This window comes from Protopterus annectens, chromosome 8.part0, assembly GCF_019279795.1.
Source record: "Protopterus annectens isolate FY-2018-M chromosome 8.part0, PAN1.0, whole genome shotgun sequence".
Classification (NCBI taxonomy): Eukaryota; Metazoa; Chordata; order Ceratodontiformes; family Protopteridae; genus Protopterus; species Protopterus annectens.
The window spans coordinates 261825822-261852607 of NC_056741.1; the positions used below are offsets into that span (position 1 = coordinate 261825822).

Here is a 26786-nt window from a genome sequence, read left to right on the forward strand (position 1 = left end):
GATGACAAGGAAATGGGGATGCCCGGACATAGATCTATTCGCCTCCCCTCACAACTATCAACTAAAAATATTCTGCACAAGGATGGAAAGTGGACGCCCTGTCTTTCAGCTGGAAAAATCTTAGTATATGCCTTTCCCCCATTGCCTCTCTGCCCCAAGGTACTCCAAAAGGTCAGACAGGAGAAGCCACAGATGATACTGATTACCCCAGACTGGCCCTGCCAGTACTGGTATCCAATACTAAGGAACTTGTCTCAATGTGCCCAGCTTGGACCTTACCTCAGGTACCTCATCTACTGTCCCAGCAAAACAATCAGATCCTGCACAGCCAACTCAGGACTTTAAACCTGGCAGCATGGCAAATAATGTAGTCATACAAAACACACCTCTCAGTAAAGCTGTGATGGATGTCATTTTGGAAGACAGAAGGCCTACTACTAGAAAATCTTATGCTGGAAAATGGAAGAGATTCTGTGCTTGGAACCAGGCACAAGGAACTGATACAGCTGTGCCAAATATTCCTCAGATTTTGCAATACTTAACTGAGATGCTGGACAAAAGCCTATCTTTTTCATCTATTAAAATTCATGCCTCTGCCATTTCGGCTCATTACAATATAGAGCCACCAATCTTTTCTCATCCCTTATTAAAGCAGTACCTCAGAGGAGCCAAAATTTTAAGGCCTCCAAGGAGATCACCAATGCCTGCATGGGACCTCAACTATGTCTTGGAAAAACTCACCTTGCCTCCTTTTGAGCCAGCTGCTACTGCTGATATAAAGTTTTTATCTTGGAAAACAGCTCTGCTCCTAGCAATAACTTCTGCAAGACGAGTTTCAGAGCTACAGGCACTCATGGCTGTGGAACCTTTTATCATTTTTTATCCAGACAGGGGGTCTCTGAGGACAAACCCAACATTTATGCCTAAGGTGGTGTCCAGTGTGGCTCTTAACCAAACTGTTCATCTGCCAACTTTTTATCCAAATCCACAGAACAAGGGAGAGAACTCTGCATTCATTGGACGTACACAGACGGCTTAGATTTTACTTGGACAGAACCAAAGTTTTCAGAAAGACAGCGCAATTGCTAGTGGTATATGCTGCAGGATCACAAGGAAAGGCTATCTCAAAGCAGACTATTTCAAAGTGGATAGACCACTGCATTTGTTTCTACTACACTATGGCAAGCCAGTGCCCAAGGGCATTAGACCACATTCGACCAGAGCTGCAGCCACTTCAGCAGCCTTTCTCAGGGAAATACCAACCAAGGACATTTTAGAGGCTGCTACTTGGAGTTCAGTGCACACCTTTACAAAGCACTATCATCTGCCACTCTACTCTAAATCCAGGGCAGGCTTTGCCACTGCAGTTCTGCAGGGCCTCATAGCCGCTTCTAACGCTGTTTAGCTCCAACCTCCCACCCATAGCTTTGGGCCTCTACGCAAATGTAATGGCTGCAACAGTGAAACACGAAGAACATAGTACAGTTGTGTACACTTACCATAAATGTAGATGTTCGAGGGTATTCACTGTTGCAGTCCAGGTTACCCACCCACCATCCCCCATTCTTCTGAAGGAACCTATCTTTCCTTCTTTGATTTATACAACCTATGTGGTGTATTTGCTTTTAGAGGAAGGTAAAGTTTATATTGGTGCATATATATATATATATATATATATATATATATATATATATATATATTGGGTACCCTTTTAGGGGGCACCTGACATCTGGGGCAAGAAAAACTAAAGAAAATGGCGTTGGCCGCATCTTTTATACCCCTGACAACCTGACGTCAGGGAAGGGGCGACAGCCGCCGACGCAGGACCCAGGACTTTGGAATTCAGGCCAACTGAGGGCAACCTGCCAGCAGGATTACCCAAATGTAATGACTGCAACAGTGAATACACTCGAACATCTACATTTATGGTTAGTGTACACAACTGTACTTTACTGGGTCTGTGCTCAGAAGGCATGCTTGGCTTAAGGAGCAATCTTTGCCAGATCATGTTAAAGCTAAATTGTTGGATGCTCCCTTAAATCAGGACCACCTGTTTGGCAACAAGGCTGAGGAAGTTCTTAAAAAGATGGAAGATAAAGCTAAATCTATGCAAACTGTTAAAGATTTCTTACAAGTTCAGCCTTCTAGATTTAGTAGGCACTAGCCCTCTACAAATTGGTCCTTTCCAGCCGCTTCCAGGTCTTCTCAAGCCAAACCCAGACACAGCAGAAACCCCAGGTTTCAGTCCCAAGCGACAAACAAGACTAGGCAGTGGGGGGTTTCCGCAGCCAAACCTGGAAGCAGCAAGACTCCCCCCTATGGAAAACTGTCTCAATGACTTGCTTTTAAGACTTCCAAGCACGTCCCAACTGAATGCTCCTTTAGGCGGAAAGATTGGTCTACAGGCCAAAAACTGGGAACTCATTACCCAGGACAAATGGGTTCCAGATATAGTGTCCCAAGAATACAGATTTCATTTCCACATGTTACCAACACCAAGCGGGTGGCCAGATCTACCCCCAAATCAGTGGGCAGAGGCCCAAATTCAGGTACTCTCTCTCTTAAACATGGGGGCTCTTCATTTGGTACCAGAAGAGGAAAAGGGACAAGGTTTCTATTCGAGACTTTTCCTGGTACCCAGAAAAGGCAATACATGGCTTCCTATCCTGGACCTTTCCATTCTAAACACATTTCTGGTGGTTACAAAATTCAAAATGCTGACTCTTCACCAACTGCTTCCTATGCTAGGCAAGGATGCATGTTTGGCAACACTGGTTTTAAAAGAAGCATACCTGCACATCCCTATCGGGGAGTCTTGCAGAAGATGCCATCACTTCAAAGCAGGCTGCATGCACTGTCAGTTCTCTGCACTGCTCTTTGGCTTATCTACTGCGCCCAGGAGATTCACAAAATGCCTTGCACCAGTCATTGCATTTTGCAGGCAAAGGACTATTCAAATATGCACATACCTGGATGATTGTCTAATTCAGGCAGAAAGCAAGGACATTCTCTTCAATCATCTGGCCTTTGTTCGAAGGGTACTGACCTGTCTGGGGTTCACCATAAACAAAAAGAAATCCCACTTGGTACCCTGTCAACAAATTATATTCCTGGGAGCAAGCTTGAATACAACTTCCCAGATGGCTTTCTTCACGCCAGAGAAGCGGATACATTTGACAACTTACTTCAAACAAGTGGCCACAACAACCCAGCTATCTGCAAGGGAAATACTGCAAGCCTTGGGGTTCATGGCATCATGCATAATTCCATTTGCAAGGCTGCATATGAGGAAACTACAATGGTATTTCAAAAGCCTATGGTGTCAACATTCGCAGGATCTGGAAGCAAAGATTCCTATCATACCTTGCCATTGCCTAGAGTTCCTTTGGTAGGAAGAGGCCTGCCACCAAATCAGGGGACTACCATTCACATTACCCCATGCCAAACAAATCTTAACAACAGACGCATCAGACTATGCATGGGGGGCTCACCTGGCAGGGAAGTGCATTCAGGGCAAATGAAACCCAAATCAAATGCACCTGCACATAAATCAAAAGGAAATGTTAGCTGTACAGAATTCTCTAACAGCCTTCAAGGACCACATTCTTCCAGGCCAACTAATGGTAAAGACAGACAACACCACTGTCATGTGGTACATAAACAAGCAAGGGGGTACACATTCTTACCCCCTCTGCAGACTAGCCATGGCAATGTGGAACACAGCTTTGAGCTACCAAGTGAATCTGCAAGCTCAATTCCTGCCAGGTAAACAAAATACCCTGGCAGACGGACTAAGCAGAAACCTCATGGACCCACATGAATGGAAACTAGAACCAAGGATTTTCAACATGTTGACAAGCAAATGTGGGAGCCCAAATATCGACCTGTTTGCCTCCCCCCGAACCATCAACTGGACAAATTCTGCACAAGGATTCCCCACAAGCAAGCTTAGAAAGTGGATGCTCTATCCTTCAGCTGGAAAAACCTATCAGTTTATGCCTTTCCTCGTCTGCCTCTGTTCTCCAAGGTACTACTAAAGATCAAACAGGGCAAGCCAAGGACGATTTTAATTACACCAGACTGGCCTCGCTAACACTGGTACCCACTCCTGCACAGTGTGTCATGCTTGGTTCCATGCCACCTGCCTCAGACTCCTTCCCTGTTGTCTCAGCAGGAGAACATGATTCTGCACCCTCAGCTGCAAACCCTGAACCTAGCAGTCTGTCTAATTACCTAATCTCTCCTTTATCATCCCTCAGTAAATCAGTGATGGATATCATTTTAGAGGCAAGGAGGCCTAGTACTAGAAAATCTTATGCTGCAAAATGGAAAAGATTCTGTGCTTGGAACCAATCTCAAAGAATGAATGCAGCAGTGCCCAATTTACCTCAGATTCTACAATACGTAACTGAGATGCTTCATAAGGGCTTGTCTTTTTCCTCCATCAAAATTCATGCCTCAGCCATTTCAGCTCATTATAGCACAGAGCCTCCCCTCTTCTCTCACCCACTGCTCAAGCAGATGTTCTTCGTGTTTCACTGTTGCAGTCATAACTGTAGGGTGCTCCTGCCGGCAGGCAGCCCGAGGTCGGCCAGAATCCCAAAGTCTGGGTCCGGCGTCGGCTGTACCAGCTAGCCCCCTGACGTCAGAATGCAGATGTATAAAGCTGACAGCCGACGCCATCTTCTCCAGTCTTTCTTGCCGTGCGGTGGAAAGCAGCTCGCAAGTCATTGGTTGGCGTTTTCAGACAACGTGCTTTAATTGTCTTCTGTCCGAAGTTTTCTACTTCTCTTCTCAAGCTAAGTACCCCGTTGGGGAAACTTTTTTCTTGCTCCTCCGATGTCAGAAAAAGTTAATAATTGTATATCGTGTGGGAAACAAATACCTCATAAAGATTTCCACTCTTACTGTCTACCTTGCTTAGGCCCTGACCACGACGTTTCTTGCTGTCGGTTCTGTGCCAGGTTTAATTCTCGCACTGTTAATCGTAGGTAAGATTGGGCCTTGAATTATTTCGGTAGACGATTCAATTATAGGATGTCGTCGGATACTTTACCGACAACCGGAATTCAAAAGAAACGCAAAGACAAGGATAGGCCTCCGAGGTCCAAACATGATATTTTGCAGCCGGAGCCAGCTTCGGGTTCAGCGGTCGTCAGTGAGGCACTTTTGCAGCCCCTGTCGTCCGCCACTTCGGAACCGATGGCCGACACGGACTCCCATGGGGAGCCTTCTAGGCCTAGTATTTCAGCTGCTGCAGGACCTTCGGGCGTCGCTCCTTCAGATGGGTCCGGAACCGCTGTGCAGGTACCGGCTTCTGAGGGGGTTTTCAGGCCTTCTAATATCACTATTTCTACAAAGACAAAGGCAAAGTCAAAGACTCCTGTTAAACCAAGGGTTTCTTCTCAAGCTTCTTCAGATACAGCTCCTAAGTCCCAGAAGCAATTACTCCGGATGGCTGAAGATTTACTTACAATGATTAGGGGGTCTCACCCTCCTCCAGAAAAAAGGCCTAGACAGGATATTCCTTATGATTCTTCTGATCAGGCTTCTGTGTCTTCTGTCTCTTCCTCTGACCAGGATTATTCTTTTCCTCCTTATGAGGATTCTGATGCAGAGGACTCTATTCCCTCTGCTTCCCCCCCTGAGGATTTCTCTTTTGGGGAAACCTTACATGAGATGAGGGAGCATTTTCATTGGGAAGGTCAGGAATACTCTGCTTCCAAGAGACTTAGGGAATTTCTCCTTCTCCCTCAACACAGACCTTTGGCTATTCCTCCTGTACTTGATATTGTCGATGATGCTTTTTCTGAAGCTAATCTAAATCCTGATTCCTTGCCTCCTGCTCCTTCTAAGCCTGATAGATTTTACAGAGTCCCTGACTCCCATCAATTCCTATTCAAGAACCCTTCTGCTGATCCTGAACCCATTTCTCAGAGTTCTAGGGCTGCTAAGGCCGCTTCTTCAAAAAATCCTATTCCCTCTGAAAAGGATTCTCGTGCCTTGGACAGGTGGGGCAAAAAGGTTTACATTTCTGCTACCCTTTCTATTCGAGCTTTAAATTGCCAGTTTCACATGTTCAAGTATCAGCAATTCCTTTTGTCTGTTCTAAAGCAAACGCTTTCTACCTTTCCTGCTTGTGCAGAAGACAAGGAATTACAGGATGTATTGCATGCAACTGAACTAGTTAGCAAACATAGTTTACATTGTGGTTTTGATGCCTTAGAAGCTTCTTGCAGGGCCGCAGCCTCTGGTACTGTTATTGGGAGACATGCTTGGCTTCGTGAGCAGAATTTACCAGAACATGTTAAGGCTAAACTGTTAGATGCCCCTGTTCAGCATGATGTTTTATTTGGAACCAAGGCTGAGGAGGTTATTAAAAAGATGGAAGAAAAAGCAAAGTCTATGCAGACTGTTAAAGACTTTTTACAAGTTCAGCCTCCTAGATTTTCTAGAAATTGGCCCTCTAAAAATTGATCCTTTCCCACGTCTGATAGACCTCAAAGTGGTAGATATAGACGCTCCAGAGGTCGAAGGCAGGCTCAGACCTCTTACAGGTCCAGACAGTGGAGTGCTTCTTCACCTAGAAGGGGAGAAGACAGACCTCAATCACAAAAGAAGCAGACTCAATGACTCTCTCCGTTGGGCTACAGGTCCTCCTTGCCTGGAAGCCCCTCTCGGAGGAAAACTTTCTCTTTTATACCAAAATTGGACTCTTATTACCCAGGACAAATGGGTTTTAGACGTGATTTTACGAGGCTACAAATTCCACTTTCATACTCCGCCAAGGTCAACAGGTTGGCCGGATCTGCCAAAACATCAATGGTCAGAGGCCTTAAATCAAGTGGACGCCTTATTGGCCATGAAAGCCATAGAACCTGTTCCACTTCCAGAGATGGGAAAAGGTTTTTACTCCAGACTATTTCTGGTCCCAAGGAAACAAAACTCATGGAGACCTATTCTGGATCTCTCAGTGTTAAATACCTTTCTGGAGATTCCAAAATTCAAGATGCTTACTCTGCAATAACTTCTTCCCATGCTCACCCAGGATGCTTGGATGGTGACATTGGACTTGAAGGAAGCTTATTTACACATTCCCATCAGACAGGAACGCAGAAAATACCTCAGATTCAAGGCAGGTTCGAGACACTTTCAATTCTCTGTACTGCCCTTTGGTTTATCTACTGGGCCCAGAGTCTTTACCAAGTGCCTGGCTCCAGTAGTAGCTTTCTGCAGACTCCAAGGAATTCAAATTTACCCCTACCTGGACGATTGCCTTATTCAGGCGGACAGCAAGGATCTTTTACTTCAACATCTGCACTTTGGGCAGCACCTTCTCCTACTTCTGGGATTTTCAGTAAACACAAAAAAGTCACATTTGATCCCCTCTCAACAAATGATCTTTTTGGGAGCTCTACTAAACACAAGCTTACAAAGGGCCTTCCTTACTCCAGTAAAACAAGTACAGCTGGCATCAATTTTCAACACCTTGGCTACTTCAACTCAGCTCACTGCAAGGAAATTCCTGCAGGCTTTGGGCTACATGGCTTCTTGCATCCTGTTGATTCCAAATGCAAGGCTTCATATGAGAAAACTTCAATGGTACCTAAAGAGTGTGTGGTCTCAACATTACCACAGCCTGGAAACAATGATACCTCTGATTCCCTGCCTCCAAAAGGAGTTCCTTTGGTGGTCCAGGGCCTGTGCTTTGAACGAAGGAAAACCCTTTCGTCTACCTCTTCCTGCTCAGATCATAACCACAGATGCCTCGGATTATGCTTGGGGAGCTCATTACCTGAACAATTGCCAGCAGGGCTATTGGGACAAGAAGCATCTTCCCTGGCACATCAACTTGAAGGAAATGTTGGCAGTCCAAAATGCTCTTCTAGCCTTCCAGAATCTTTTGGAACCAGGGCATCTTCTCATTCGCACAGACAATACCACAGTCATGTGGTATAAACAAGCAGGGGGGGGGGGCTCTCACTCATACCCCCTTTGCAGACTAGCCATTATTTTATGGGACACAGCTCTAAACCTAAATCTGCATCTACAAGCTCAATTCATTCCAGGAAAACAGAATCTCTTAGCAGACAGCCTAAGCAGAAATCTTTTGGATCCTCACGAATGGATGCTAGACCCCAACTTATTCAGCAGGATTACACCAGTTTGGGGTTGCCCTCGGATAGATCTGTTTGCATCCCATCTCAATCATCAGCTGCCTCTCTTTTGCACCAGGTCCTTCCACAAAACAGCCTGGAAAGTGGATGCCCTGTCTTTCAGCTGGAGGAATCTTTCGGGATACGCCTTCCCTCCTCTTCTGCCTCGGGTGTTACTGAAAATTAAACAGGACAAACCCAAGGTTATCATCTTGATAGCTCCAAATTGGCCTCGGCAGTTTTGGTATCCAACTTTAAGACACCTGTTCTTGGATCCTCCTTGGATTCTGCCTCTGTTTCCGTCTCTTCTGTCCCAGCATCAGGGTCAGATGCTGCACTCCCAAATCAAGACTCTTTGCCTGGCGGCTTGGCTCTACAAGAGCCTTTGATTCCTTCTGTTTTTCCCAAACAAGTTTTGGATGTTCTCTTAGAAGCCAGGCGCCCTAGCACTAGAAAATGTTATGCTTCAAAATGGAAAAGATTTTGTATTTGGATGCGGGATCGAGGTTCTGATCCTTTTTCACCTGACATTTCTTCCATTCTTCTTTACCTCTCTGACCTTTTGCTTAAAGGCCTTTCCTTTTCTTCCATTAAAATCCATGCTTCTGCTATCTCGGCTCATTAGAACACTGATCCCCCCATTTTCTCTCACCAGCTGGTGAGACAGTTCTTGAGAGGGGCTAAGAATTTAAGACCTCCTAGAACTCCTCCTGTTCCTGCTTGGGATCTTAATTATGTTTTGGAAAAACTTCCTTTACCTCCTTTTGAGCCTGCTGCTACTTCGGATATCAAGTTCTTATCCTGGAAGACAGTTATTTTATTAGCATTGACTTCTGCCAGAAGGGTGTCAGTGTTGCAAGCTCTCATGGCTGTGGAACCATACCTTGTTTTCCACCAAGACAGAGTTGCCTTGAGGACCAATCCTACTTTTATGCCTAAAGTGATTTCTAAGGTGGCTTTAAATCAGACTATTCACCTTCCTACTTTCTTTCCTAATCCTCAAAACAAAGGGGAAAGGATTTTGCATTCATTGGACGTACACAGACAACTACGGTTTTACCTGGACAGAACTAAAGATTTCAGAAAATCTGATCAGTTGTTTATCTCTTTTGCCTCCAGTTCTCTAGGAAAGGCTATCTCTAAACAAACTGTTTCCAAATGGATTGCCCATGGAATAAGGTTTTGTTACTCTCACTTTGGGAAGCAGATTCCAGGTACTGTTAGAAGTCATTCTACTAGAGCAGCTGCCACTTCAGCAGCTTTTCTCAGAGGAGTTCCTACCAAGGACATTTTGGAAGCTGCCACCTGGAGTTCAGTGCATACTTTTTCTAAGCACTATAATCTCCCTTTATATTTTAAGTCTAGGGCAGGTTTTGCCTCTGCTGTCTTGCAGGGTCTTCTGGCTGTCCCTTCTTCTGCATAACCTCCTCCCTCTCCACAGCTTTGGGATTCCACCCTAAAGTTATGCCTGCAACAGTGAAACACGAAGAACATAGTACAGTTGTGTACACCTACCATAAATGTAGATGTTCGAGTGTCTTCACTGTTGCAGTCGGTGTTTCCCTCCCACCTATCCCCTCTTATCTGCCTTTTCTTTTGTGGTGTATTTGTGTTTCCTTTTTGGACACCTTTTGGTTATTTTGGGGGACTTCTGACATCTGGGGCAAGAAAGACTGGAGAAGATGGCATCGGCTGTCAGCTTTATACCTCTGCGTTCTGACATCAGGGGGCTAGCTGGTACAGCCGACGCTGGACCCAGACTTTGGGATTCTGGCCGACCTCGGGCTGCCTGCCGGCAGGAGCACCCTACAGTTATGACTGCAGCAGTGAAGACACTCGAACATCTACATTTATGGTAGGTGTACACAACTGTACTTTCCTCAGAGGTGCCAAAAATCTAAGGCCACCCAGGAGAGCTTCAACTCCAGCATGAGACCTTAACTTTGTCTTGGAGAAACTCACTCTTCCTCCCTTCGAGCCAGCTGCTACTGCATATTTAAAATTTCTTTCCTGGAAAACAGCTTTCCTTTTGGCAATCACTTCTGTAAGAAGGGTATCTGAATTACAGGCCCTTATGGCAGTGGAACCTTTCATCATCTTTCATGCGGACAGGGTGTCCCTCAGAACCAATCCCTCCTTCATGCCCAAGGTGGTATCCAGTGTGGCTCTTAATCAGTCCATTCATTTGCCTACCTTTTTTCCTAACCCACAGAACAAAGGGGAACGAATACTGCACTCTTTAGATGTGCAAAGACAGCTTAGATTCTACTTGGATAGGACTAAACCTCAAATGAAATCTGAACAGCTACTGGTGGCATTTGCTGCAGGGACAGAGAGGAAAGCTATTTCAAAACAAAACATTTCAAAATGGATAGGCCACTGCATTCATTTCTGCTGTAAGCACCATGGAAAACCTAACCCACAGGGCATCAGACCCCATTCAACCAGGGCTGCATCCACCTCTACAGCTTTTCTCAGGGGAATCCCTACTAGGGACATCTTAGAAGCTGCTACCTGGAGTTCTGTACATACTTTCACCAAGCATTACCATTTGCCAATTTTCTCTAAATCCAGGGCTGGTTTTGCCACTGCAGTCTTGCAGGGCCTTATAACTGGTCCTAATTCTATTTAAATTCCTCCTCCCAACCTTAGCTTTGGGAATCTACCCAAATGTAATGACTGCAACAGTGAAACACGAAAAACATAATACAGTTGTGTACACTTACCATAAATGTAGATGTTCGAGTGTATTCACTGTTGAAGTCCTGTTTACCCTCCCTCCAGCCCCCTTTTCTTCCTTTGGCTATACCTCTACTATCATTTACTATGCTCTAAAAGCTTTTTGGTGTATTTGCTTTTCTGTTGGAGGTATATCCTTGTAGATGTTCTTCGTGTTTCACTGTTGCAGCCATCACATTTAGGTAATCTGCTGGCAGGTTGCCCTCAGTTGGCCTGATTAAGAAAGTCTTGGGTCATGCGTCGGTTGCTGTCCCTTCTTCCATGACATCAGGTCTTCAGGGGTATAAAACATGCAGCCGATGCCATTACATCAGTCTTTCTTGTCGTGCGGTGCCCGAAGCAGAAGCAGTTCACAAGTGCCGGTCGGTCGACCTCTGAAATTTTCGTTTTCGAGTTTCAGTACCGAAGTCTTCAACTAAAAGCTAAGTACCCCATTGGGGAAACTTTTTCTTGCTCCTTACAGTTGTCAGTAAAAGTTAATAATTGCATTACTTGTGGGAAGCAAATACTTCATAAGGATTTTCATTTGTACTGTATTCCTTGCCTAGGCCCTGATCATAATATACCTTGCTGTCTGTTCTGTGCTAGAGTTAATCAACGCACTATTAAACTTCGGTATATTTTTGCTTCTAAATATTTTGGTTCATGATTTAACTATCCAGAAATGATGTCGATTAGCAATCCATCTACCGGAATACCTAAAAAATGCAAAGAAAAAGACAGAGACAGACCGTCAAGGTCCAAAACTGACGACGACGCTTCTCCTAAGCTAGTTGCTAGTTCGCTGGTACTCGGTGAGGTGCTTTTGCAGCCCCTGATACCCACTAGTTTTGATTCGCAGGACTCTGTTGAGACCCATTCGGAGTCCAGTATGCCTCGATATGCTTTAAGTATTGAACCCGCGGATGTCTCTACCTTAGATGGGTTCAGAGCCGCTGTGCAGGCACCGGCTTCTGAGGGTGTTTTCAGGCCTAAAGGTTTGTATATTAAACTGACTCCATCTTCAAAAGCAAGGTCAAAATCTACTTCTATGTCTAAAAAAAAAAAACTATGCTTGGGCCACGTGTGCAGGCCCCAATGCCTAAAAAAAAATGATCAAAATAGCTGACAATTTAATTACCTTGATCATGGGTAGCCAACCCCCTCCTGCTAAGAGGTCTAGGCAAGGCACTGACTATGAATCTTCAGATCAGGATTCTTTTTCTTCTGTTTCCTCTACTGAACAGGATTTATCTATACCTACTTATGAGAACTCTGATGCAGAAGATTCCATCCCTTCTGCTTCTCCCCCAGAGGATTTCTCTTTTGGAGAAACTTTACATATCTTAAGGGAACATTTCCACTGGGAAAGTCAGGATTTCTCTGAATCTAAAAACAGACTTAAGGATTTTCTTCTTCTTCCTCAACATAGGCCTTTGGCTATACCTCCTGTTCTAGACATTGTTGTTGATGTTTTTTCAGAATCTAGTATGACTCCTGATTCTCTGCCTGCGGCTCCTAGTAAGCCAGACAGATATTACAGGGTTCCTGACTCCCACAATTTCCTTTTCAAAAACCTTACTGCTGATCCTGAAACCATTTCTCAGGGTCCCAAAGGCATTAAAACCTCTACTGCTAAAAATCCTACCCCTTCTGATAGAGATTCCAGGGCGTTGGATAGATTGGGTAAGAAGGTTTACACGTCTGCAACCTTGGCAATCAGGGCTTTAAACTGTCAATTTCATACGCTTAAATGTCAACAGCATGTCATGGGATTACTTAAACAGAAAATGATGTTGATCTCTGACTGTGTTGAAAATAGAGAGTTACAGGATTTATTACATTCTGCTGAACAAGCTGGAAAATATACTTTGCAATGTGGTTTTGATTCTTTCGAGGCCTCTTGCAGGGCTGCTGTTACTGGATCTGTGATAAGAAGGCATGCTTGGCTCAAAGAGCAAAATCTGCCTGACCATGTTAAAGCAAAATTGTTGGATGCTCCTTTACAACAGGACAGTCTCTTTGGTAATAAGGCTGAAGAAGTTTTAAAAAAGATGGAAGATAAAGCTAAATCTATGTAAACTGTGAAAGATTTTTTACAAGTGCAGCCTCCCAGATTTAGTAGGCACTAGCCTACTAAGAGCTGGTCCTTTCCAGTTCCCTCCAGAGCCGCTCAAGTCAAATCCAGACATTCCAAAGGCTCCAGGTTTCAGTCACAAGGAATTTTTAGAACAAAACAATGGGTTGCCTCCACCTTCAAATCTGGAAGCAACAAGGCACCTCCCTATGGCAAACAGTCTCAATTACATTCCTCTGCAATCACCAAGCACTTACCTTTTAGCTTCCCCTTTGGGGGGAAAACTGGCACTTCATGCATGAAACTGGCAACTGATTACCCAGGACAAATGGGTTTTAAATATAGTATCCCAGAGATATAGATTTCATTTCCACACGTTGCCAATCCCAAATGGATGGCCAGATCTGCCTCCAAATCAGTGGGCAGAGGCCCAGAAACTAGTTCTGTCCCTCATGAATATGGGGGTTGTTCAACCAGTACCAGAAGAGGAAAATGGAAAAGGTTTCTATTCAAGATTTTTCCTGGTACCCAGAAGAGACAAATCAAGGCGTCCAATTCTGGACTTATCCACGCTAAATATATTTCTGGACATTCCAAAATTCAAGATGCTGACTCTTCAACAGTTGCTACCTATGCTAGGCAAAGATGCCTGGTTGGTAACTCTAGATTTAAAAGAGGCTTACCTGCATATCCCAGTCAGGGAATCTTGCAGAAGATACCTCCACTTCAAAGGAGGCTACTTGCATTACCAGTTTTCTGCACTGCCCTTTGGCTTATCTACTGTGCCCAGGGTCTTCACAAACTGCCTGGCTCCAGTAATCGCTTTTTGCAGGCAAAGAAATATTCAAATATATCCATACCTGAATGATTGTCTAATTCAGGCAGAAAACAAGGACATTCTTCTAAAGCATCTAGCATTTGTAAAAAGGGTTCTATCTTGTCTAGGGTACACCATAAATGAAAAGAAATCACAGCTGGTTCCCTCTCAAAAAATTGCATTCCTGGGTGCAAGCTTGAATACAACTGCCCAGATGACTTACCTTACACCAGAAAAGCAAATTCAATTGGTGACTTACTTCAAACAGGTGGCCACAAAAACCCTGCTATCTGCAAGGCAAATTCTGGAAGCCTTGGGATTCATGGCCTCCTGCATTCTTATAATTCCATATGCAAGACTGCACATGAGGAAACTTCAGTGGTATTTAAAAAGTTTATGGAGTCTACATTGTCACAGCCTGGAAACAATGTTTCCTGTTATACCTTGCCTGCAACTAGAGTTCCTATGGTGGTCAGAAGCCTGCCACCAAAACAAGGGACTATCTATCATTCACGCCACTCCCTGCCACCCAAACCCTAACTATGGGCGCATCAGACTATGCTTGGGGGGCTCATCTGGCAGGGAAGTGCATTCAGGGCAAATGAAGCCCAAATCAAATGCACCTACATATCAATCAGAAAGAGATGCTAGCTGTACAGAATGCTCTGACAATCTTCAAGGACTACCTTCATCCAGGACAACTACTGATAAAGACAGACTACACCACAGTCATGTGGTACATAAACAAGCAGGGGGGGCACACATTCCTACCCCCTTTGCAGACTAGCCATGGCATTGCGGAACACGGCCTTGACTTATCAAATATAACTACAAGTTCAATTCCTGCCAGGAAAGCTAAATACTCTGGCAGACGAACTAAGCAGAAATCTTATGGACCCACATGAATGGAAACTGGAACCACAAGTCTTCAACATGTTGACACGCAAATGGGGGAGCCCAGACATAGATCCTTTTGCCTCACCCCAGAACTATCCGTTGGACTAATTCTGCACAAGAATTAATCACAAAAAAAGCTTGGAAAGTGGACGCTCTATCATTCAGCTGGAAAAACCTATCAGTCTATGCTTTTCCCCCTCTGCCTCTGCTCTCCAAAGTCCTGCTATAAGTCAGACAGGGCTAACCAAAAATGATTCTAATTGCTCCAGACTGGCCTCGCCAACACTGGTACCCACTCCTGCGCAATGTGTCACACCTCCCTCCGTGGCAGCTGCTCCGGACACCTTATCTACTGTCTCAGCAGAACTACCAAATTCTGCGCACACAGCTCCAAACTTTAAATCTTGCATCATGGCTAATCAACTAATTTCACCCTTGACATCTCTCAGCAAACCTGTGATGGATGTCATTTTGGAGGCTAGAAGGCCTAGTACTAGAATATCTTATGCTGCCTAGTGGAAAAGATTCTATGCCTGGAACCAATCACAAGGAATAAGCACAGTATTCCTCAGATTCTGCAATACTTAACTGAGATGCTTCACAAGGGCCTGTCTTTTTCTTCCGTAAAAATCTATGCCTCTGCCATTTCAGCTCATTACAACACAGAACCTCCCCTCTTCTCCCATCCTCTGCTAAAGCAGTATCTCAGTGGGACCAACATTTTAAGACCTCCCAGGAGAGCACCAACTCCTGCATGGGACCTCAATTTTGTTTTGCAAAAACTCACTCTACCTCCTTTTGAGCCAGCTGCTACTGCGGACCTAAAATTTCTCTCTTGGAAAACAGCTTTCCTTTTAGCAGTCACTTCAGCTAGAAGGATTTCGGAATTACAGGCTCTTATGGCAGTGGAGCCTTTCATTATTTTTCATCCGGACAGGGTGTCTCTCGGGACCAATCCATCCTTTATGCCTAAGGTGATATCCAGTGTGGCTCTTAATCAGACTATTTATCTACCAACTTTCTTTCCCAATCCACAGAACAAGGGTGAGCGGATTCTGCATTCATTGGATGTACACAGACAACTTAGATTCTACTTAAACAGAACAAAATCTCTCAGAAAAACTGAACAACTATTGGTGGCATTTGCTGCAGGGGCAGAGGGAAAGGCTATTTCAAAGCAGACTATTTCCAAATGGATAAGCCATTGTATTCATTTCTGCTATATGCACCATGGTAAACCTATCCCCAACGGGATCAGATCTCATTCCACCAGGGCTTCATCTACTTCTGCAGCCTTTCTCAGAGGGGTTCCTACCAGAGACATTCTAGAAGCTGCTTACCTGGAGCTCAGTACATACTTTCACCAAACATTACCATTTACCTCTCTTCTCTAAATCCCGAGCTGACTTTGCCACTGCTGTCCTGCAGGGCCTTATAGCTGCTCCTAATGCTGTATAACTCCATTCTCCCAACCATAGCTTTGGGATTCTACCCAAATGTAATGACTGCAGCAGTGAAACATGAAGAACATAGTACAGTTGTGTACAGTTACCATAAATGTAGATGTTCGAGTGCATTCACTGTTGCAGTCTTGGTTACCCAACCTCCAGCCCCCTGTTTTTTTCGTACTATACCCCTCCTTTCTTTTACTATGCTAAAAAGCCTTTTTGGTGTAATTGCTTTTGTTTGGAGGTATATTCTTTGTGTTTTAAATTATATTCCTGTGTGTGTGTGTGTGTGTGTGTGTGTGTGTGTGTGTGTGTGTATATATATATATATATATATATATATATATATGGGTCTACTACTAATGCCCGAAACGACGATTCCCCGACGGAAAACTCACCGACGCCAGATGACCGACAGGTAAGTGTACCGACAGGGTGATTTGCCGACAGCGGAAAGACCGACAAGGGAATGTGCGACGCGACGTGTAAGTGTGCGATGGTGACGGAGTTAGGAGCGGTCAGGTAAGTGCTCGAGATTGTGGGATGTCGGGTTAGGCTGTGGGAAAGGTGAGTGTGTGTTCGTGTCGGAGGTATGGTTCGGGTAAGGTAAGTGTGTGCTAGTGAGGGACTGTAGTTTAGGACGGGTTAAGTGAGTTAGGGTTAGGTGCAGGTAGGTGATGTGTGCTAGTGTCGGAGCTTGGGCTAGGGGTGGGTTAAGTGAGTTAGGGTTAGGGTGCAGGTAGGTGAAGTGTGCTAGTGTCGGAGCTTGGGCTAGGGGTGGGTTAAGTGAGTTAGGGTTAGGGTGCAGGTAGGTGATGTGTGCTAGTGTCGGAGCTTGGGCTAGGGTGGGTTAAGTGAGTTAGGGTTAGGGTGCAGGTAGGTGAAGTGTGCGATAGTGTCGGACCTTAGGGTTAGGGTTTGGGTCAGGGCTAGTGTGTATGCTATGTAGTGTCGCGTGTTGTTTACGTTCCGTGTCGGTGTAATGGTGTTCGTGTAATGGTGTTCGGTGTTTTGCGTTGTCGGGTTTGTGTGATGTCGGTCATCTGGCCGGTGAGTTTTCCGTCGGGAATCGCCGTGTCGGTAATTAGTAGTAGACCCATATATATATATATATATATATATATATATATATATATATATATATATATATAATTTTTTTTTTTGCGCTCCCCATTTGGGGGGCACCTGACATCTGGGGCAAGAAAAACTGATGTAATGGCGTTGGCTGCATGTTTTATACCCCTGACCTGACGTCATGGAAGAAGGGACAGCAACGGACGCAGGACCCAAGACTTTGTTAATCACGCCGACTGAGGGCAACCTGCCAGCAGATTACCCAAATGTAATGACTGCAACAGTGAATACACTCGAACATCTACATTTATGGTAAGTGTACACAACTGTACTTTCCTGGAGCCAGTATCAGGGAATGGGCACAACTCTGCCCAGCTTACCTCATATACTAGATTACTTAACAGAAATGCTCCACAAAGGCCTATCCTTCTCTTCAATTAAGATCCATGCCTCTGCCATCTCAGCTCATTATAATACTGAGCCACCCCTCTTCTCTCATGCTCTGGTAAAACAGTTTCTGAGGAGCCAAAAATTTAAGACCCCCCCCCCCCCCCCAGGAGAACTCCCACTTCAGCCTGAGACCTTAACTTTGTATTAGAAAAGCTCAGACTTCCACCATTTAAACCTGCGGCCACAGCAGAGTTAAAATTCCTCTCATGGAAAACAGCTTTACTTCTAGCCGTCACTTCAGCAAGAAGAGTGTCTGATTTGCAGACCCTTATGGCAGTGGAACCCTTAATTATCTTCCATGCAGACAGGGTTTCCCTCAGAACTAACCCATCCTTTATGCCCAAGGTGGTGTCTAGTGTGGCTTTAAACCAGTCCATTCATTTGCCAACCTTTTTTCAAAATCCTCAGAATAAAAGGGAAGGGGTCCTGCATTCCCTGGACGTGCACAGGCAGCTTAGGTTCTATCTGGACAGGACTAAACCTCTCAGAAAATCTGACCAGCTGCTAGTCAGCTTTGCTGCAGGGGCAGAGGGCAAGGCCATTCCAAAGCAAACCATTTCAAAACGGATAACACACTGCATCCATTTCTGCTACAAGCACCATGGGAAACCTACCCCACAGGGGATCAGAACTCATTCCACTAGGGCTACGTCTACATCTACAGCATTTCCCAGGGGTGTCCCTACCAGGGACATCCAGGAAGCTGCAACCTGGAGCTCTGTACACACTTTCACCAAGCACTACCACTTGCCTATATTTTGTAAATCCAGAGCTGGATTTGGCACAGCAGTCTTAAAGGGCCTGATCGCCAGTCCTAATGCTTCATAACTACCTCCACCCTTCCTTAGCTTTGGGAATCAACCCAAATGTGATGACTGCAACAGTGAAACACGAAGAACATAGTACAGTTGTGTACACTTACCATAAATGTAGATGCTCGAGTGTATTCAGTGTTGCAGTCCTGTTTACCCTCCCTCCAGCCCCCTGACTTCTTTTGATTTCTTTCCTATCCTTTTTGTCTGGTATATCTTATATCACTGGTATTTGTTTTTTGCTGGGGATATTACATACCATGTAATTGCTTCCTATTTTGGGGGTACCTGACATCTGGGGCAAGAAAAACTGATGTAATGGCGTCGGCTGCATGTTTTATACCCCTGACGACCTGACGTCATGGAAGATGCGACAGCACCGTACGCAGAAATCCATAGACTCTGGTATTTAGGCCGGCTGAGGGCTACCTGCAGGCAGATAACCCAAATGTGATGACTGCAACAGTGAATACACTCAAACATCTACATTTATGGTAAGTGTACACAACTGTACTTTCTAGTCTGTGAGACATGCTAAGAAGGACCTCTAATAGATCAGCTGATAAAGTAAGAGGACATATTTTATGTTGTGCTTGCAGTCAAAAAAGTAGAACATATTGAGAACTGTTGGAGAGAATCAGTGCACAGTAGTATAATAATTCAGTGATTCTGAAGAGATGCAGTGTGCAGTCTTTAAATTTTCATCCTCCTCTTACTGGTTAGCCACTTCTTTTCATTTGGTGTATATTTATGAATCTGTTTCTTGAAATAAGCTGCTCCAGCATTGTGAGTTTATTTTCTTGTTTATCTTTCACGTGTCTAGGGTCACAGTGTAATCAGGTCTGCTACTAATGCCAGCTTGCCACAATTGCTAATGCCACAGAGAGTAGTTGCCCCCAGCCCATCTCAGTTACCTGGACAGCGTGTAATTCCCAAACCTAGTATTGTTCGCACTACAACGCCTAACATAAATCCACCAGTCAGCTACCAGCAGGTAAGTGGCGATTTTGGTATATTGCTTTATACTGCCTGTTGCATTTCAATTTCTGTCTAAGACCAAAAATGTATTTAAACGGGTTTTCCTGTATCCAAATGAAAGTTTACTACATGTGAAATCAGACAAGTGATTGTTTTGACACACATGTAGGGTATGCAAGTAAGTATACCCATTTGTAAGATAGTCAACAAAAGAGACTTATAATATGAATGATGTGCATTCCTTAAGATATTTTAATGTACTTGCCTAGTGGTTGGTCACAAGATAAACTAAACCTTTTGTGGATAACAACCATTTAAAGGTATCACACTGTTCCTGTCACTTCCAGGAATATATATGACACCACCTTGCTTGTTTATATAGAAGACAGTGCTGTACAGCAGTTTTTGTGGACACTATATTACACTGTGTATATGTGTGATACACACACAGGGTAGTATAAAAACCTTGCTAGGCTTATTATGCAATAGAAATATATTATAAAAAAAAAAAAAATCTTGTTTTCCCGCCTTACTGAACTAGAATAGTCCTGTCTTCAGAGTTTGCTGATCTCTGGGCTTTGGCTTGGTTCCTGTGCTATTCCATATCCTTATTTGGATAAAGGGAAGCTTCTTTGTTCACCAGTGGGAGTGGGGAGCACTGAGCAGCCTATTTGTCCCTAGAGCAGTGGTTCCAGCCAGAAACTTGTAGTCTATTGGCCATTTTGGGTCAATTCCTAGCTCTTTTCAACCCCCTGCTATAAAGCCCGCTTTAGCGCACTTTTGCGTGATTTAGCGCGGAGTTGCCCATAGAGCACCATCGGGCAGCACCGGTTAAACAAGGTTAAACTATTTCTGGCTCCGTAAAGTGTGCTCTTCAATTTTTCCCTTAGAACTTCTCTACTTGCAATCTAAACAGTCTATTCTCTATCTCAAAAGCTCAGCACTTGCTCCTAAAGCATTTTTATATAGGTAAAGTACTTGTATACTAAACAAAGTACTACATTAGCCTAGAATCCCCTTGAGTACCCATTTCCCTATAGGTCCCTTCTGACTCAGTTACACAGCAAACTTTTTCACTTTTTCTAGCATGTCAAGGGTCAGTTGCTAGCGCCCTCTCCTGTTCAGCTGGTGAATCTGGCATCTTGAGGCAATGTTATAATTGCCTCATGTACACAGACAACCCACTCCTTCTCCCACAAAACACAAATACATGTGAGAGATGCAACTTATAGCCAAACTGGAGGCTGAGCTCTCTCAACTCAGGACTGGCAAGACCAGACAGGAGGAGAAGGAAACCACGCACACCACAAACCCAGTTTCACATAGAACTATCACAACTGCAAAACAAACACATAAACACACAAAGACATACTCGGACGCACTGATCAAAAATCTACCAAAACTACAGAGGCCTCCAAAGCAGACACCCAAGCAACTGCCACCTCAAGACATAAGACATGCAACACATAGTTCTCAAAGTCAGTGTGCTAAACAGTCACAGCCCTTAAGGCCAAACACAATGCCAGACACACTTGTTATAGGTGACTCCATAGTCAGACACACTGACGTCCCACTCACCAGACTGAACAAGGAAAAGATCACAGTAAGCTGCCTGTCAGGCTAGAATCCGCCACATAACACAAGCACTCAGGTCACTCCACAGCAAGTACAAGTATGACTCAGTCATTGTCCATGCCGTGTGAACGACCTGAGACGTACCTCCCTGGACTACATGAAAAGAGACATAAAGGAGCTCTCAGATTATGTAGCCCAGGCCGGTATGACCCTGACCCTGAGCAGTATCCTACTCTCACCAAGAATGATGCCACAATACAGAGACAAAATGATCAGCTTTAATAATTGGCTTAATTACTGGTGTCATTCTAAGGGGATCCAATGTCTGTCTGCCTGGGATGACATGCTTGACAAGCCATGCTGCTTCGCAAGGGATGGCTTGCACCTGTCACCCCTGGGCTTCGGATATTGGCAAAGGCTCTTGCCACCCCATAGTGCCTTTTTAGGCAAGGCTCAAATGATAAACCTACCGTAGAAAACAAAATGGAGAAAACTAAGGGTAATACTGCTCAAGGCCAGAAGTCTAAACCTCAAGATGCACGCCTCAAGCCCTCCTCAGTATGGAGAACATCGATGTCTGTGCTGTGACTGAAACCTGGTTCAAGGCTCCTGAGAGTACCCCAGCACTATCAGGTTATACCTCATACCATGCTCCGCCCCAAAATCCGGACCGAACCACAAAAGGAGGGGAGTATCCATATTCATAAAGGATACCCACACCTCCAGGTTAGTGGCAACGCATCGAAGCATCGGAGACCATCCAGGTGCAATTAACCATAGGTAAAACTGCCCTACAGTTTGTAGCATGCTACAGACCACCTTCTCAAACTCAGGAAACCCACACAGCCTTCCTGAAGACACTGGAGAGTATGAATGTCTCTCCAAACACCATCATATTGGGTGACTTCAACTACCCAAACATAGACTGGGAACATTACTCAAGCCCCAACACCCTTGCCCAAAGGTTCCTGGAGTTCATAAACTCAAATGCTATGGAACAACTAGTCACCATTCCCACAAGAGGAGAAAATATACTAGACCTGATCATCACAAACATGGGGACAAAATGCTCCACACCGGAAGTATATCCCTCATTGGTGAGATCAGACCATAAATTAATCTCATTGGAGATCCACATCCCGCACCCCCAGCAAAAAAGACCACAGTGAAGAATTTCTCAAAAGCAAACTTCACACTTCTTAAGACTGGAGTGGTATCCTTCAAGGCCCCCGAGCCAGTGGAAACCACAACCCACGCTGCTGAAACCCTTACAAATGCCTTCTACGAGCACCTCCAGGAATGTATGGATCAAGCAATCCCTAATAAAATCAAGACCCTTTCCACCAAAGGCAGGCGCCCGGTCTGGTGGACCCCAGCCATAAACAAACTCTACAACAAGAGGAGAAAGCTACTACATGACAGAGCAAAATCCCTAAAAGGGAAGGCATCTCTGATCAATATTAACAAAAACTACGATCACTCATAAAATCATCCAAGGCCAACTTTGAAAGAAAAATCGCTAATGACACAAAAGACAATCATAAGGCCTTCTTTAGCTATGTTAGAAACCTGGGTGGAAACTCCCAGATATGTTCAGAATTAGTCCAAAATGATAAAAAAAATTACTGAACCCACAGACATTGCCAACATACTGGCAGACAGGTTCAGTGCAAATTTCTCCCCTCCCTCGCCCCCAAAAGGAGAAGTATCTATCCCACCAGAGTCTAGCCTCCCAAACATCTCAGATGCCCAGGTGAGAGCTGCTCTCTCTAAAGCATAAAACACAGCATCAATGGGACCGGACGGTGTCCCCGGCTGTGTGCTACACAAACTCAATGAGGAACTAAACCCACACATAAGGCTGCTGTTTAATCTTAGCCTTACTACAGGATACGTACCCAAAGAATGGCGTACGGCAACTGTGGTCCCACTCCACAAAGGCGGTGCTTCTACGGACCCTGGAAATTACCGCCCCATAAGCTTGACGAGCCTTGTCTGCAAAGCTGTGGAGAGGATCATAATGGAACTCATAAATAAAGACATTGGGGACCTACAGACACTAGATCCTACCCAATTTGGCTTTGTCAAGGGCAGATCTTGCCTCTTGAACTTGGTCGACTTTTTCGAAACAGTCACTAAGGCCATTGATGAGGGTTAGGCAGTTCACACAGCCTACCTTGACCTAGCAAAAGCGTTTGACACAATACCCCACTCGGGCATCATAGAAAAGCTCCCCAGCTTAGATGTAAACCCATATGTCACAAGATGGGTTGCAAACTGGCTCAAGGACAGAACACACAGAGTTAGAGTTGCTGGTGCCATGTCAGACTCTAAGCCGGTCACGAGCGGTGTCCCACAGGGCTCAGTCCTGGGCCCCCTCTTGTTCTGCATTTATTTTTCTGAAGTGCAGGCAAACATAGGGGGATTGTGGCTGACAAAATTTGCAGATGACTGCAAACTGGGCACCATAATTGACACTCCATCAGACACAGACATCCTCCAGAGAGGTAATTGACACTCCATCAGACACAGACATCCTCCAGAGAGGTCTCATAGAAATGGATAACTGGTGCTAGAGCCATGGCCTTAAGCTAAATGCCAAAAAATGTGTGAAAAACAAGGTAACCCCTAATTACCACATAGGTGGTAATCCATTAAACACGGAAGAAGTTATCAGGGACCTGGGGACCCAAGTTGACAGTAACCTCTCTTTTGACACTCACATTGCCAAAGTGGTTAGGAAGACCTTCTACATTGCCCACCTGATCATGAAGGGATTCACATCCAGATCAGGGGAGGTCATTGTACCCCTGTACTCTTCACTTATCAGACCAATGATTGAATACAGTGCCCCATTCGGAATGTACCTTACCTGACACCTGCAGCAGTTGGAAAGACCCCAAAAGTTCCTCACCAAAAGGATAAAAGGGCTCAAACATATGTCATACGATGCCCGACTGAAGAAACTCCAGCTCTATTCAGTCGCATACCGTCTGCTCAGAGGTGATCTGTGCCTGACATACAAGGCCATGTCCAACCCGGAATTAATGGACATGCTCCACCTAAAATAATCCAAATCCACCAGAGCCATGAGAGCAAGAGACTTAAACCTCAACACAGATATAAATAGGACGTGCTGGAGGGACAGATTCATCACCCAGAGACTCCCTACACTATGGAACAGAATCCCAGTCCATGTGAGGCAGAGCCCCTCACTGACTCTGTTCAAGAGAAATCTTGACGAGTGGATGGGAGATCGTAGGTTTACCCCGGGAATCATCTCTGTGTCACTGCTGGACAGAGGCACAGCAAACTAATGGGTATAGTATTCCATTCCTAAGGGGTGGTGAAAGCCACACACACTCTGACTAGGCTTATAAATGCCCCAGGGCAGATAGCCTAGTATGAACCTATGAACACCTATTGAAACATTTAAGCTCAGGTGATGCAGGCATTCGTCAACTTTGACTGTGTATAGTACTGTATCTAAGTGTTTTTGTTCATTTCTAGAATCTGTCTGCAGAATTTAGTCTAGTAGCTTTAATTAAATTTCTGTTCACAGTCTACACATCTGGCACAACATTATGTGTTTCCATGTTGTTACATTAGTTTATGGCTTCTTCCCCAGCAACATATGGGCAATACAGCACGCTATGAGTTTTCAATTGATTTACTTCAAGTGAGAAATAAGTCAAATTTCTGTATCCAAAGCATCCAGTTTTCAGACAGGTTTATTTTTTTAAAGCTTAGATATTGCAGGAGGTGCAACTGAGCAATGTTTTCACTAGATTATTTTAGATGTTCATCGTGTTACACTGCTGCAGTCATCACACTTGGGCTATCCTGCCATCAGGCGGTCCCGCAGTCGGCCTGAGTCCCAAAGTCTTGGTTTGGCGTCGGTTGCTGTCGCCTCTTCCCTGACGTCAGTGCAGCAGGGATATATAAGATGCAGCCGACGCCATTTTCTTCAGTCTTTCTTGCCACACGGTGCCCGATGCAAAAACAGTTCACAAGTGCCGGTCGGCCGACTCCTGAGATTTTCATTCCGAATCCAGAACCAAAGTCTTCTACAAAGCTAAGTACCCTGTTGGGGAAACTTTTTCTTGCCTCAGACCGATGTCAGTAAAAGTTAATAATTGTATTTCTTGTGGGAAGCAAATACCTCATAAGGATTTCCATTCCTATTGTATCCCATGCCTAGGCCCAGACCACAACGTCACTGGTTGTCGGTTTTGTGCTAGGTTTAACAGGCGCACTATTAAACGTCGGTTTGATTTTGCCCGACATTATTTTGGCAGAAAATTCAATTACACCATGCCGTCGGAACAATCGATGACCGGAATACACAAAAAGCGCAAAGACAAGGACAGGCATCCGAGGCCCAAAACTGATGGCGAAGCCTCTTCTAAGCCAGTCGCCGGTTCTCCAGTTTTCAGCGAGGCGCCTTCGCAGCCCCTGATGACAGCTTCTTTGGAATCACAAGCCACCTCTGACTCCCACGTGGAGATGGCTGGGCCTTCGGATACACCAGACTTGAGACCTACCGAGACTAACCCTTCAGAGGGCTCCGGAGTAGCTGAACAACCCGTAGCTTCAGAGGGTGTTTTCAGGCCTACTCAGTTAACCATTAAATCTTCTGCTAAATCTAAAACAAAGAAACAGCTTCAGCATTCACCAGGACAGGCCTCCATGCCTAAGAAACAGATGCTCAAAATGTCCGAAGACCTAATTACTCTGATCAGGGGGTCCCACCCTCCTCCTGATAAAAGGCCTAGACAGGATGCAGACTATGACTCATCTGACCAGTTGTCCATCTCCTCAGATTCATCCTCAGACCAAGGATACTCTTTACCCCCTTATGAGGATTCTGATGCTGAGGAATCCATTCCTTCAGCCTCTCCACCAGAGAACTACGCCTTTGGGGAAACTTTACATACCATGCGGGAGCATTTCTATTGGGAGGGCCAGGATTATTCAGAATCCAAGAAAAGACTCAGAAATTTCCTTTTATTACCTCAACACAGCAGACCCCTTGCTATTCCGCCAGTGTTAGATATTGTGGATGATGTGTATCCCGAATCCAGCTTAAATCCTGATTATTTTCCTCCAGCTCCAGTTAAGCCAGACAGATATTACAGAGTCCCTGACTCTCACAAATTCCTTTATAAAAGCCCTGTTGCTGACCCTGAAACTATTTCCCAGGGTCCCAAAGAGGTAAAGGCCTCTACAGCAAATAATCCAGTCCCCTCTGACAGAGATTCCAGGGCATTAGACAGATGGGGAAAGAAAGTATACACATCTGCAACTTTAGCAATGAGAGTACTAAATTGCCAGTTTCACATGCTTAAATATCAGCAATATTTGATGTCTCAGTTGAAACAAAAAATGCTTCCAAATTCAGATCTTCCTAACTATAAGGAAATGCAGGATTTATTGCATGCAGCTGAACAAGTGGGAAAACATACTTTGCATTGTGGTTTTGATTCCTTAGAGGCCTCCTGTAGAGCAGCAGTTACAGGGTCCATCATTAGAAGACATGCTTGGTTAAGAGAACAGACTTACCAGATCATGTTAAATCAAAATTATTGGATGCACCTTTACAGCAGGATGTTTTATTTAGAGTTAAGGCAGAAGAGGTATTAAAGAAAATGGAGGATAAAGCAAAATCTATGCAAACGGTGAAGGATTTCTTACAGGTTCAGCCTCCTCGATTTAGCAGAAATTGGCCAACAAAGAATTGATCCTTTCCAGTTTCAGACAGACCTCAAAGGGGCAGATACAGAC

The 26786-nt window shown here is 44.7% G+C and overlaps 1 protein-coding gene across 8 annotated transcripts in view; it reads left to right on the forward strand.

Annotated features, from left to right (window-relative positions):
• The window catches only part of GATAD2B (GATA zinc finger domain containing 2B), a 1632840-nt gene that overhangs the window by 1108712 nt on the left and 497342 nt on the right, over positions 1–26786 (forward strand). For all 8 annotated transcript variants that reach the window (XM_044079739.1, XM_044079738.1, XM_044079745.1 and 5 more), the window contains one exon: positions 19273–19443. In XM_044079739.1, the coding sequence (XP_043935674.1) occupies positions 19273–19443 (171 nt within the window). The remainder of the gene's footprint in view (positions 1–19272; positions 19444–26786) is intronic.